The 13,867-nt window shown below is 53.1% G+C and overlaps 1 protein-coding gene and 1 long non-coding RNA gene across 7 annotated transcripts in view; one reads left to right on the top strand and one right to left on the bottom strand.

Moving 5' to 3' along the window:
- The first annotated feature begins 759 nt into the window (after nt 1–759).
- LOC102258442 lies at nt 760–7,483 on the top strand. 4 transcript variants are annotated; one of them, XR_001363366.1, is made up of 6 exons: nt 760–882; nt 3,628–3,721; nt 4,314–4,431; nt 4,851–5,129; nt 5,376–5,449; nt 7,398–7,483. It is a non-coding gene; the product is annotated as an uncharacterized LOC102258442 (long non-coding RNA). The 4 variants fall into 4 exon arrangements; XR_001363363.1 differs by lacking the exon at nt 760–882 and having other exon boundaries at nt 3,426–3,721; XR_001363365.1 differs by lacking the exon at nt 760–882 and having other exon boundaries at nt 3,426–3,721; nt 4,314–4,415.
- Nucleotides 6,818–13,867, bottom strand: part of EGFLAM (EGF-like, fibronectin type III and laminin G domains) — a 144,457-nt gene continuing 137,407 nt past the window's right edge. For all 3 annotated transcript variants that reach the window (XM_005872576.2, XM_014544870.1, XM_005872578.2), the window contains 3 exons: nt 11,685–11,768; nt 8,914–9,017; nt 6,818–7,901 (listed from right to left, as the gene is read on the bottom strand). In XM_005872576.2, coding sequence (XP_005872638.1) covers nt 7,747–7,901; nt 8,914–9,017; nt 11,685–11,768 — 343 coding nt within the window. In that variant the 3' untranslated portion in view covers nt 6,818–7,746. The remainder of the gene's footprint in view (nt 7,902–8,913; nt 9,018–11,684; nt 11,769–13,867) is intronic.

The raw sequence follows: 13,867 nt of genomic DNA on the forward strand, positions 1-13,867 counted from the left end.
TAGAGAAGCTCTCAACCTCTCCTTCTCCTCAGCTCTGAACCGACTTTTCCAAAGTTCAGAGGGTTCCAGGTGGAGTGAGTATTGCTCGTCACCTCTTACTCCCGGGGTGACCTTAGAGAAGCTACCCCACCTCTCCTTCTCCTCAGCTCTGAACCGACTTTCCCAAAGTTCAGAGGGTTCCAGGTGGAGTGAGTATTGCTCCCCACAGAACAGGTGTGCCTCCCCCTGAGAAACCTCAGCCACATCAGCTCTCTGACCAGCGCCTTGCAGGTGTAAACGCCTCCAAACCAATTCAGACGCACCAGTGCCAACAGGTTAGAGCCCTCCTACCCACAGGCCACCCCCCTCCGCACCTCTTTCCCGCTTTAAAGTGTCTTTCATCCTCCTGGGTACGGTTCTCTGTGTCCTTCCAATCGATGATTTGCATGGCCAAGTGGTCCATTCCTTCCCCACCTGTCTTCCCCGGGTAGCCACCTGCTTCTATGGGAGCCAACCCCTGCCTGATCTCGGCCTCCACTCTGGGTAGGTGAGCCCTGGACATTCCCAGACTGCGCTCCTCCCTCAAGTCACACACATCCCTCTCTGTATCCCAAACTTCCTTGCAGAGTTGGGCCGGTGGTTCCAGGCTCCTCCCAGCGGCCAGCCTTACCATGAAGGAGACAGCACCCTTCCTCCCAGCCCCCACCCAAGACCGCGATTGGCCTGGCCGGGTCACGTGCCTGCTCCAGTCACGTGGCCGGGCAGAGGCACTAGGTCAAGGCCACTTTCACCAGCGCCTGGTGTTAGAGTGAGGGAGGACCAGTCCTCCAAAGACGCAAGATGACATTCCGAGGGGACAGAACAAGAGAGTCACTGCGGGCTCGCTGAAGAACATGAAAACAGGTACAAGGAAAAAGAGAAAGCTCCCGCCATCTCCTTCCGCAGCTTTAGCCATTTTGAACATTTTACTTTCTACCCTTTCAGACATTGTCCTGTGTGAATGAGTGGATTGTCATATATATGTACGTGCTATGAATGTACTGATGCATGTAATTAATTGAGGCCGTGCAGCAGGCCTCATAGCCGCACAGCACAGCCCTCTCCTCGGCTCTGACGCTTTCTTTGCTTTGCCTTCGGCCAGTTTCCTCGCAGGCTCCTGCAGCTGAGCCCCTGGTCTGCTGCCGGTGACTTTTGTTTCTAAGTGAGTGCATTGCAGGAGCGGATTTCTTTTGAGCTTCCCTGGGCCTCCATCGAAGTCAACTTTTAGCCACGTGGGAGCTGCAGCCTCTAGCGCTGGGCTGTCCCAGGAGGCCATGCCCCGGGCTGGGCCCCGGCTGGGAGGTGGGCAGCCGGGGCCGGAGGGGAGGCCATGCCGCCTGTTCGGAGATGTCTGGGTCTTTGTAAAGCATGTGGAACTTGAGCGAGTCAGAGAGACGAAGATAGACAGACAGAGAAGCAGCGTCCCCCTCACGTCTTTCCAGGAAAAGACGAGAGCTCCTGGAAGCCAGGCACTTAAAGCCGGCAGGACGAGGAGGAGAGGCAGGGTGCTCCCTGCAGCCTGGCCTGCTCCTCCGGGTCGTGGCGGGCCCAGGGCTAGGCTCTGCCAAGGGGGGCTCGCCGCTGCTTGGAAAGAGCTTGCCACAGCGCCCCGTCTAGGACAAAGATGTCTCGGCAAGGCCAGCAGGACGAGGAGGAGAGGCAGGGCGCTCCCTGCAGCCTGGCCTGCTCCTCCGGGTCGTGGCGGGCCCAGGGCTAGGCTCTGCCCAGGGGGGCTCACCGCTGCTTGGAAAGAGCTTGCCACAGCGCCCCGGTGCGCTGGAGGTTATTCATGGCGGGAAAGCAAAGGAGAGAGGGGCAAAGACTTCAACCGAGACCTCATGGCCTGTTGGGGAACCCGACCCCAACTCTGATGGAGCAGCTCTGGTCTGTGCTCTCAGCTTTGTTCAGCCCCTGGTCCGTGCAGTAGGAGAACTTTGGAAGGAGGCAGAGGTGGAGCTGTGAGGAGGAACTGGCCTGTGCCCAGACCCCCTCACCCACAGGACTACACTGCCAGACAGTGGACGGGGAGCCCCAGGGCAGGCTGCACCCAAAGGTCAGGGTAACGGGCAGAGAAGCTTCAGTGAAGCGTCGTGGTGGTGGGACCATGCAAGTCAACCCGGGCTCTCTGGCCAACCTCCGTCCTCCCGAGTCACGCAGGCCGTGCCCATGGGCTCTGGCCCCCGGCTAAGGAGGGCTGTTGCGAAGAACATTCTTTGGATGTGAGGTGGCTGCGCAGTTGCTTACAGGCTGATCCCAGAGCCGCCATGTGTTGAGCTGGATTACGTAGTCATTCTGCGGCCTGAGCACAGCCACCTGCAAGCCACGGCCTGGCCACCACCTGTCAGCGGGACCCTGACCTTCCCCCTCAGGGTGGCGGAGGCGGGGCTGCATCTCTCCCTTTGTGTTCAGGGAAGGCATTGGTGGGGACACAGGGGGGTGACCCATCCACCCTGGGCAAGACCTGCGGGGTGGGCCCAAGCACTCACACCCCTCACTGGGGATTCTGACTATGCTGGCGTCCTCTGCTCTCTGGGCTCCTCTGGGTGGCAGCGCTGGGGGACTTAGTCCTGCAGGACCCTCTCCCGCCTTTGATAAGCTCACCACACACCCCACTCAGCCGAGGGCCTGAGGGTCACAGGGCCACCTGCACCCACCCCTCCACCTTCCAGGGCAGCTTCGGTGTGTTCCTGGCCAGGCCGGGGCTTAGAGCAGGGACGGAATGGGAGGCAGCTGCTGCTTTGTCCAAGCCCCTGTCCTCGGGCCTTCGCCTGAATTTCGTCCCCAGGGCTGGGCCTCCCAGGCCGCCAGGGGTCCCCTCCCGGGGGCAGCCTCCTGGGCCCAGGGCTCGCTGTGGAGCCTGAGAGAGGCCGCGGGCCCCTCCTGCTCCCCATGCTTCCTCCTCTGGGAACTCCCAGTGCTAAAAACAAGCTTTCTGAGAACCATATTTTTCTAGGTTAAAGGTGAAAAATGCAGTGTTTCCTCCAAGTGGAGATCTGGCCGCCAGCTCCGGGCACTTTTCCGAGCTCCTTCCTCCCACTCAGGGAGGGCCGGGCGGAGGGCGGGGCGGCCATCGGAAGGAAGCGCTGGTCACTGGGCCAGGGCTGCTGGAGGGAGAGCAGGGCCTGTTTGTGTTGGAGCAGCCGGGGCTGGAACAGGACGGGCTCCGGAAATGAGAGGCGAGCGAGGGGGCGGAGAGCAGGCGGCTCCCAGTGGTGCCTGGCAGGCCGGTCATCACTGCCTCCCAGCTTCTGGGGCAGCAGCGAGGGGACAAGGGAGCCCCGCAGACCTTCCCGAGAGAACCCCAGGACTGGGCTCAGAGGAAATAGGGGGGTGTGGCCGTCAGTGTTACTAGGAAAAGCAAGAACAATCCTTCCCCTCCACTACCCCCACCCCCTCTCCCCCCCAGCCATCCTTGCTCAGAACACAAGGGGAATTCTGGGGAATTCTCCCAGGTCCTGCCGGTGGGACAAAGGTTTCCAGGAACCCGTCCTTCACGCGGGCCTTCCTGGGCAGGGCGCGGACTGTGTGAACCTGAGAGCTCCCTGGCTGCTCCTTAAACTTCTCTAGGGCCAGGAGCCCAGCCAGCTTCTCCAACATGCGCCCCCACAGAGCCGATGCCCAGAAGTCCAGCACAGATCCCACCTCCTCGGAATCACCAAGTGCAAGTGGCAGAGGACAGGTGGACAGGTGGACAGGTGGACAGGTGGGCAGGTGGAAGAATGAGAACGGGGAGGCAGCAGAGGAGGTGGGGGGTGGGGAGGGATAAATGCTGCCCCATTGGACTGGCCTGGCTGGACCAATCATTGAGAACTTCACAGACCCCCAAGTGCAAGTGGCAGAGGACAGGTGGACAGGTGGACAGGTGGGCAGGTGGAAGAATGAGAACGGGGAGGCAGCAGAGGAGGTGGGGGGTGGGGAGGGATAAATGCTGCCCCATTGGACTGGCCTGGCTGGACCAATCATTGAGAACTTCACAGACCCCCGTCCCCCACCAAGGGTCCCCACAGAAGGACTACTGCACCCCTTCTCCCAACAGCACATGACTGCATCACCCTCCCTGTATCCATGCCCTTTGCCAGGTAATGATAGATGGCGGAGTCTGTATTTTCATCTCTTATGAACTTAAACTCGTAGGATGTGGCAGTTCCAGACCTCAGCTGTGTAGGACCTTACACCTTCCCTCTAGTGCCCTTACCCTCCTCCATCATCATGCAAAGGGCATGTCGGGTTCCCACGGGTCCCAGGAGGAGCGTGAGAGCCACATGGAGCTGACTCGAGTCACCTCGCCGTCTCAGGCAAGGCCATCCTAAATTAGCCAACTGCTATGCAGGGACCAAGTCCAGCGAGACCAGAAGAAGCGCCTAGTCGAGCCAGCCAAGATCGGCAGAGCTGCCAAGGTGAACACTCAGGCACGTAAGCGACAAACACTTACCCTGGTATGCCCCTGGGGTCTGTGTTTGTTTGCCATGTGGCATTATTGTACATACAGATAGCAGATGCACTTAGAGAGAAAACGGGGGACCCACACACCCAGGCTCAGCCCATCTCAGCTCTCCCGCCTCTGAACCTGGGTCTAATCCCTCAGCTTCAGGACAAGTTTTTATCCTCACAACCACCTCTGCTATCAACTCATCCCGCATCTCCTGGGTTCTGTTCACTGAGGGGGTCACAGAACCTTCCTCCTGGCTTGGGATGTTCTCTTACCCTGTTCTCCTGCCCAGAGCCTCCCATGTGACCAGCTGCTCTTGGGTCCCTGTCCCTGCAGCCCTCTCACCAGCAGGATCTCTACTGCCTTGAATCCATCATGGTGTCTGTCACCCCTTCCCTTTCAGCCCCTCCTGCATCCCACCCAAGTCGGTGCTTCAGGATTCTCATCTGCTTCAACACCCCCGCCCCCAGCCCGCATCCCTGGGTCACTGCATTCTTCCCTGGATGACACTCGCATGGAACAATAGCTCATCTACAACACAGCTCTTCTGGCTTCAGCTCAGCGGGATGTTTTGCTAAAATCACGATGATATTTTTGGCTGGAGGCTACTGACTCAAAATGTGCTATGAAAGCAACTCTTACATCTTGGGAAGCACTGGCCTGAGCTGCCTTCAAGGAACAGGTATGAGGGGAGGGCATCTGGGAGGTCGTAAAACCCACTTGCTACCATACCACGTGGCTTTTCTCCAAACTGCACACGCAAGGAGACATGTGTAGGAGAGGATGAATTATTGTTATTGTTGTTGTTGTTGTTACCATTATTCCTCTGGGAGGGAGGGAGGATCCTGGTCATCAAAGGAGCCCAAAGACAGGAGGGAGAGGTTAAAGCACGAGGTGAGTGTCTCTGGTTTATTTATTCATTTTATAGAATTCTGAATGTGCCTAAGCTGTGCTCTGCACAGAGCTCCAAGTCTTCGCTGAATGAATGCTGCACAAACAAGGGTGAGTCATGACTGGGACTAAACATAGGCTCTTGTGTGCATTGGATCATATTTCCCTGCTCTTTGGGGGCAGCGTGCATCTCACCTTTCCCTTGGCGAGTCATGTCATGGGACTCTGCCAGCCAGCTGTCTCCATCGTCATGTGCGTGAATGGCAAAGGGACAGCCGTTGGCTCAGAAGGAAGCATTCCTGCTTTTCCGCCCCCAACCCCCACCCCAGTACAGCCTTAGGGACACTAATTGTCTCAGCACCCATTTCTGGATGGGCCTGTGCAGGGTTCAGACACCTGCACAAATGAATGAATGACTAAGTGAATGAGCTCTACCCTTCTTCATCTCCTTGATTCAAGTTTATTATAAACACTAGAGGCCCGGTGCACAAAAATTTGTGCACTGGGGGGGGGGGGGGCCCCCCGCCCCCCCCGTGCCCCCTGGACCCCTCGGGGGATGACCACCTGCTGGCTTAGGCCCGCTCCCCAGGGTTTTGGGCCTAAGCTGGCAATCAGACATCCCTTTGGCAGCCCGGGAGCCCTCAGGGGATGTCCACTTGCCAGCGGGGAGCAGGCCTAAGCTGCAGTCGGACATCCTTAGCGCTGCTGAGGAGGCGAGAGAGGCTCCCACCACCACCGCTGTACTGGCAGCCGTCAGCCTGGCTTGTGGCTGAGCAGAGCTCCCCCTGTGGGAGCGCACTGACCACCAGGGGGCTGCTCCTGCATTGAGCGTCTGCCCCCTGGTGGTCAGTGTGTATCATAGTGACCAGTCATTCCCAGTTGTTCTGCTGTTAGGGTCAGTTTGCATATTACCCATTTATTATATAGGATAGAGGCCTGGTGCACAGGTGGGGGCCAGCTGTTTTGCCCTGAAGGGTGTCCAGGATCAGGGTGGGGGTCCTGCTGGGGTGCCTGGCCAGCCTGGGTGAGGGGCTGATGGGTGTTTGCAGGCTGGTCACACCCCCTTTAGGGTGGGGGGTCCCCTCTGGGGTGCCTGGCCAGTCTGGGTGAGGGGCTGAGGGCCGTTTTCAAGCTGGCCAAGCCCCCCAGCGATGGAAGCTCCCAGCCTCTCCTTTTTTTCTTTTTTATTCTGGGATTTATTTACCTTCTGTAATTGAAACTTTGTTGCCTTCAGTGGAGCTCAGAGCCGGCTGCGGCAGGCGGGAAGCTTGGCTTCCTCCATCACTGGTGCAACCAAGCCTCCTGCTCACTCCAGCTCCATGGCTGCCGGCTGCCATCTTGGTTGGGTTAATTTGCACATAGTTGCTCTGATTGGCTGGTGGGCATGGCTTAAAGCATAGCGAAGGTATGGTCAATTTGCATGTTTGTCTTTTATTAGATTAGGTTCCCCTCTTAAAACAAAAATGACAGTGACCCCCCTCAGGAACACATGTATCTTTTAATCTGCTTATTTTGGAAGCTTCAGATCCATTTCCTCGAGCGGTCACCATTTACCAAAACAGAATGGTCAGCTCTCCAAGAGACTGCCCACCCCCAGTTACCTACCCCACTGGTGCCATGAAGGGCCCCCACAAGTCTCCTTTGGGAGAAAATTTTTAGGAACTGTGCCAAGAATTCAGGGTTGTCCACTCAAAGTTGCAAAATTATACTGTGTGGACTATCAGCTGCTATAAAAATATACACATACAAAAGGACAGCTACAAAATCGGGGTGCCTGTTTTTAGATTAGCATTATAAAAAGTAGGGATTTCTCATTAAGGAGGGGCAGCATTATGATTCTATGTTTAGTCTCTTCTCCTCCTTATTTTCATGGAATAGTCAGAGCACATTGAACCAGCCAGTGGGGAGTGGAAGGGGTTAATCCTGATATTCCATGGGCCAAGGTGAGAAATCCCAGGTTCAAGGTCACACAGTCATTCTGCTGTCAGTAAGTGTCATGAGTCAGGGAAGGAAAGGAATATTTTAATACTGCCCTTTGGGTCTCTCTCTCTTTTCTTAGTTCACTGCACGATGAATCACAACACAGTCATTGACTACAGCAGACGGGCTCCGGAATTTGCCTTCATGTGTGATCTCTGACGGCCACTGCACAGTCAACAGACAATGTTCGATGCTTCCCACACAGAGGATTCCATGGGGTGTGGCCCGCACGCAGTGCCAGCAGGAAAGGCCACACGGAGACTCCTATGTTGGGTCCAGGCTCTCATCAGGTGTCCTTTCTCCTGGGTGAGAGGAAACACACCTGGCCCCCATGCCTCTGTGAATGGCACGGGGCATCAGGCAGGGTCTCAGGGCCCCCGGGATTCTCAGGATAGAAGGCTCCGTCCCTTGGGCAAGGCCAGCTGGTGTTACTTGGCTCCACAAGTGTTGATGTTTTTCCCATCCACGGCGTCCTCCACGAGGGAAACGTGGTAATCGGTGGACAGGGTGAAATGAGAGATGCAGCCCACGAGGCCTCGCCGGTATTGCCTGTTAGTGTGCAGGGCGATTTCCTTCATTCCACCTGCCGGGGAGCCAGAGGGAGATGGGGTGAGCCACAGGGAACCGTGTTTCCTTCGGATACTTGAGAGTCTGCTGACCAAGGTGTCCCTGGGCTGACAGGCTACGTGAGGACTGTGGGTCCCTCGAACGGCTCAGTGCATCACATCTACTTTAGAATTATCCTTGAAGGAACAGGTTGACTTGGTTCAATCTGATACACAGCCAGAGGCTATAAATACCTACATTGTGTGTGATTTCTGACCCAGTTGGTCACTTCAAACCAAATCTGGTGAATTTTGAAATGTTGTATAATATCAACAAAATGTAGTGTGTAGTTAGAGGTGCTGTCATCTTAAGCCAGTGGTCGGCAAACTCATTAGTCAACAGAGCCACATATCAACAGTACAACCATTGAAATTCATTTTGAAAGCCAAATTTTTAATCTTAAACTATATAGGTAGGTACATTGTTATTAACTTAATTAGGGTAACGCCTAAGGCTTAGGAAGAGCCACACTCAAGGGGCCAAAGAGCCGAATGTGGCTTGTGAGCCGAAGTTTGCTGACCACTGTCTTAAGCTGAAAGAAATTCACGGATGTTGAGTGCTTTCAATTAAGTCCACGTGTAGAAAGCATACGGAGGGAGACATCTTTGCATACTTACATGTGTGCACTAGCGGGTTCTAAGTTATTTACAGAAATACTACTCATTCTACTTCTGAAAGGGGCCAGGAAAACAGATCCTCCTTCCTTGGAGGGAATTCTCGGAGCTATATTTAGCAGATTCCTGTTCTATAACAAGAAAAGCATGGTTTTCCTGGTGGATCCATCCAAAGCACAAAGGCCTCTAAGTGCTTCCTGCCCCCTCACCATGAGTCAGAAGTTCAGAAAAGGGAGAATGGACTCTCTGGAGAGCTTCCTATTTCCAAGCATTTGGCTGGTCCAGGGAAGCACATGCCTTGAAGGAGCCCCAGCACGGCCAATGGAGGAGTAACACCCAAAGGGCATAACTTAGATCTGGTCCAAGGTCACTTACCCACGTACAGAGCTCCATTGATGTTGAGCTGCCTCATCATGCCAGGTGATTTTCCTGTTCTGGCCCCGTAGTCATCCACAGTTATCTTTCCCGATTGACCGTCCCTGGAAAAATCCACCACCATTTCGGGAGTTTCATTCAATTGTTCAATTCATTTCAATGAAAATGTAGGAAAGGACCTACTCTGCACCAGGCACTATGCTAAATGATAGAGCTGCAAAGATGAAAACAGAAGACAAAACAAAAAACACATTCCTGGCTCCCAGGAGTTTTAGGTCTACTGAGGAAGACAAAACAATCAAATTACAAATGACAACTCAGTGTCACCACGGGACGGTGGAAGACCGCCAGCACCCTGTGGGGTGACAGGAGTCGGAGAGAGGGTCAGGAAAAGCTTCCCCCAGGGAGTCTGCCTGAGATGAGTTTTGAAGGCTGGGTAGGTCAAGTGCAGGAGGAAGCAGATGCCAACAGGAAGTCGCTATGAAGAGAGAGAGAGAAGACAAGGGGTTGATGCAGACTGCACCGAGAATTCTGGAGGTGAGAGCTGAGTGGACAGAGAGGAAGCCAGAGCTGAGGGTGCAGGGCACATAGAGCTTCGTGAGAACGTATCCTGCAGGTGAGAGGGAACCAGAGAAGAATTAACACATGGTGAGTTTGTATGTTATTTCGAGTACAATGGGAAACCATGAAGTAGGTTTCACAGGTGGAGGATTACTCTAGGGAAGGACAAAGAATGGCTTAGAGCAGTGGTTCTCAACCTTCCTAATGCCGCGACCCTTTAATACAGTTCCTCATGTTGTGGTGACCCCCAACCATAAAATTATTTTTGTTGCTACTTCATAACTGTAATTTTGCTACTGTTATGAATCATAATGTAAATATCTGATATGCAGGATGTATTTTCATTGTTACAAATTGAACATAAAGCATAGTGATTAATCACAAAAACAATATGTAATTATATATGTGTTTTCCGATGGTCTAAGGGGACCCCTGTGAAAGGGTCATTCGACCCCCCAAAGGGGTCGCGACCCACAGGTTGAGAACCGCTGGCTTAGAAGTTTTGAAAGGACCCAAAGAATCACCCAAAAGTGACTCCGAGGACAGTGGAGTGGAAGGGCTTTGCAGGTTCCCCAAACCATCCAGCCCTGCGCTTCTTCAAAAAGCACGTCTGCGTCCATAGCTCTCGTGGGGGATACCGACCCAGGCTGCACTTCTTTATTGGTCTTTTAATGTTCCTTTTCTACAGCAAACAGTTCTTGTTTCTTATGAAAATAACCTCTTTTATCTCTCTGATGATATTAATATTTATATCATTTGTTCAACAAGTCAAGAGTTGGGCTTCATCAAAATCAGTATCACCAGGACTTCCTATGCTATGTGGGCAGCTGATGGGCACAGATCTGCCTCTGTGTCCTCACACCTCCTCTAGGGCAAGCATGTCATATTTGGGGCCTGCGGGCCGCATGCCTTGTTTATATGGCCCATGCTAGTCTTTGAGTTTGACATGCTTGCTCTAGGGCCGAGGTCCGCAAACTGCGGCTCGAGAGCCACATGTAGCTCTTTGGCCCCTTGAGTGTGGCTCTTCCACAAAATACCACGTGCAGGTGCGCGTACAGTGCGATTGAAACTTCATGGCCCATGCGCAGAAGTCGGTTTTCGGCCTGGGCGAGTCTGTTTTGAAGAAGTACTGTTGATATTTGGCTCTGTTGACTAATGAGTGTGCCGACCACTGCTCTAGGGTATCAAAGGCAGGCACCATGGAAAAGAGAGTGGGGTCCAGCAAGGCTACTCCCACTATAGGCTGTATGTGTGCAGAGTAAGAAACTGACCTTGGTGACCCCATGTTTCCCAAGCCTCACCTTTGACCTCACCCACTAACCTCCCCAGAAAGGGTTGTGGTAAATTCTCAGGGAACCCAAATAAAAACCTCTGTTCGGCTCATCTCCTGGAACCTGCAGTAACATGGCAAGACTGAGGTTTCTTCACACTGCTCCATTTGGGCCTGCTATTTGACTTCTCAATATATTGTTAGGAATATGGACATAGGTAGCAAGACCATAATTTTAAGGGAGTGACATAATCAGGGTAGTGACTTCTGTGAGGGGCAGGATACACAGAGCTTTTGAGGTTCAGGCGAAGTGATGTCAAAGAAAAAGCGGGCAACTGCCTACATAATGAGATGTGGAGCCTTCCTCAAAGTCCATATGCCCCCAAATTTCATCCCAGTAGTGATACCCAGATCTCACTAAATAGGGGGCCCTCTTACAGGTAGCCATCAAAAAGTTATTTCTCCAGCCCTGGCCAGTGTGGATCAGTGGATAGAGTGTTGGCCAGTGCACCCAAGATTCATGGGTTTGATTAGGGCCAAAGGCACGTACCTAGGTTGCAGGTTCGATCCCCGGTCACCAGTTGGGGCCGTGCAGAAAGGCAACCAACTCATGTGTCTCTCTTACATCGATGTTTCTCTCTCTCTTTCTCTGTCTTCCTCCCCCTTTTACTCTCTCTAAAAACCAACGGGAAAAAATATTTTCAGGTGAGGATTAACATAAATATATAAATAATTTCTCCAGAAAGCCGCTGGTGAGTGAAGCTTTGGGAGTTCACTGTCAGTGGAGGGCACAGGTGGGAGTTGGTAGCAAAATGCCCTGGATGAGGAGTGTGGGAGGCCAGGCAAGGCTGGGGAAGAGGACATGGGACTAAAGGGACTTGGAGAGCACGTCCCACCGCTGCTGGGCTCTGCTCTGTCCTGCGCCGTGGAAGGTACTCACCGAACAGCCTTGACCCGGTGCCACCGACCATCGCTGAAGGAGCCGTTCACCAGGATGGATGCCACACCACTGCCCAGGTTATAGCTAGGGCGTTGGAGAAGAACAAGACAGAACAGTCACACACTGACGCCCAGGCAGACACTCACTCACAGCGACCTCGTGGCAAAAGGTCTATGAACTCAGAATGCTGTTTCCTCCACCCGAAACAAAACAATGTTAGCAATCAGGTTTCCACGCTGGGCCAGGAATGACCAAATATGTTTTTAATTGTGGCAAAGTAGACATAACATCAAACCTACCGCCTTAACCACTTTTATGTGTGCAGTTTGGTGGTGCCACATATGCTCACCTTGTTGTACAATCATTCTCCAGAACTCTCCTTATTTTGCAAAGCTCAAACTCTGCACCCCTTGTACAGCAACTCTTCACTCCCCCTCCCTCCATCCCCGGCAACCCCCATGTTCCTGTTCACCTTATGAGTTGGACCACTTCCAGGTACCTCCTATAAGTAGAATCCTACATTATTTGTCTGTCACTGGCATATTTCACTCAGAATAATGTCCTCACGGCTGATGATCTTTAGGCCCATGGTCAGAAGCATCCGTGTAGCATCAGGAACAAGAAGGGCTTTATCATTTGTAATGTGTTATACTTGCTGGAATAGTGTCCCCCCAAATTCTCATCCACACAGAACCTCAGATTGTGACCTTAATTAGAAATAGGGTCTTGGCAGATGTCGTTAGTTAAAATGAAGTCATAGTGCAGGGGTCCTCAAACTTTTTAAACAGGGGACCAGTTCACTGTCCCTCAGACCGTTGGAGGGCCGGACTATAGTTTAAAAAAAAACTATGAACAAATTCCTATGCACACTGCACATATCTTATTTTGAAGTAAAAAAACAAAACGGGAACAAATACAATATTTGTATTTGCATGTGGCCCGCGGGCCGTAGTTTGAGGACCCCTGTCATAGTGGATTAGGACAGCCCTAAATCCTGTCGGACTGGTGTCCTCATGAGACAAAGACAGACACACAGGGAAGAATGCCATGCGGAGATGAAGACAGGTTGGAGTGATGTAGCTGTGAGCCAAGGACTGCCGGCCATGAGAGCCTAGAGCAGCCGTGGGCAAACTACGGCCCGAGGGCCGGATCCGGCCCATTTGAAATGAATAAAACTAAAAAAAAAAAAGACCGTACCCTTTTATGTAATGATGTTTACTTTGAATTTATATTAGTTCACACAAACACTCCATCCATGCTTTTGTTCCGGCCCTCCGGTCCAGTTTAAGAACCCATTGTGGCCCTCAAGTCAAAAAGTTTGCCCACCCCTGGCCTAGAGGCACAGACCACACCGCTCCGCAGAAGAAGCACCCCTGCCCACCCCTGCACGTAGACTTCATTAATTCTCACCTGAGGATGTTTTCCCCAGAACCCGGACAGAATAAATTCCTATTGCTTTAAGCCACCCAATTTGTGACAATGTGTTATGGCAGCTCTTGGAAACCAAATAAAATGTGTTTTCACTTTTTAAAAAGCAAAACAAAGAGCCCCAAAGAGATGAAAGGCATTTGCCTAAAATCCCTTTGAACTTGGGATTTTATCTGTCCCTCCTCCCCCGCATTTTACTCTGATGCCGGGTCCACTCAGAAGCTTTCTGTTTTCTATTTCAGCTTCCAGATGCCCCGATACCCTGAGGGTATCAAAGGACACACACAGGTTGTTTACCAGAGAGACATATCCCTCCCAGTCCAGTGTTCATTCGATTATTCTAATCCAATTGAATCCAACAATAGCTGGCGAGTGACTGACAGGCCTAGGCAGGGCCTGGGCCGTGCCCCGCCCTCCCCTCGGTCATCACGCTGGGGGAGGAAACGACTCCCAGCCGGAACAGCTCTCCCCTCGTGGTGGGAGAGGACAACTCTCTCCTGTCCTCCACCGGCCAAGGAAGAGGGATGCGAGGCCCTGGCTTCGGCCCTGGGCTCCTGTGCGCACTTGGCCTGAGACAAAAGCGAGAACCGACAGCGCCCGGCTTTCCCCAGGGAAAGCGCCCCAGGTCCTTTCGTCAAGAACGAGGCTCAAAGGAGTCCCAGCGCCTGATATTTAACCCAGAACAGAACTCGGTGACCTGACACCCTGAGCGAGGAGGCTGCGACCCGACCCTGAAAGCGCCACTGTTTTCCCAG

The sequence above is a fragment of the Myotis brandtii genome, unplaced genomic scaffold, assembly GCF_000412655.1.
Source record: "Myotis brandtii unplaced genomic scaffold, ASM41265v1 scaffold384, whole genome shotgun sequence".
Classification (NCBI taxonomy): domain Eukaryota; kingdom Metazoa; phylum Chordata; class Mammalia; order Chiroptera; family Vespertilionidae; genus Myotis; species Myotis brandtii.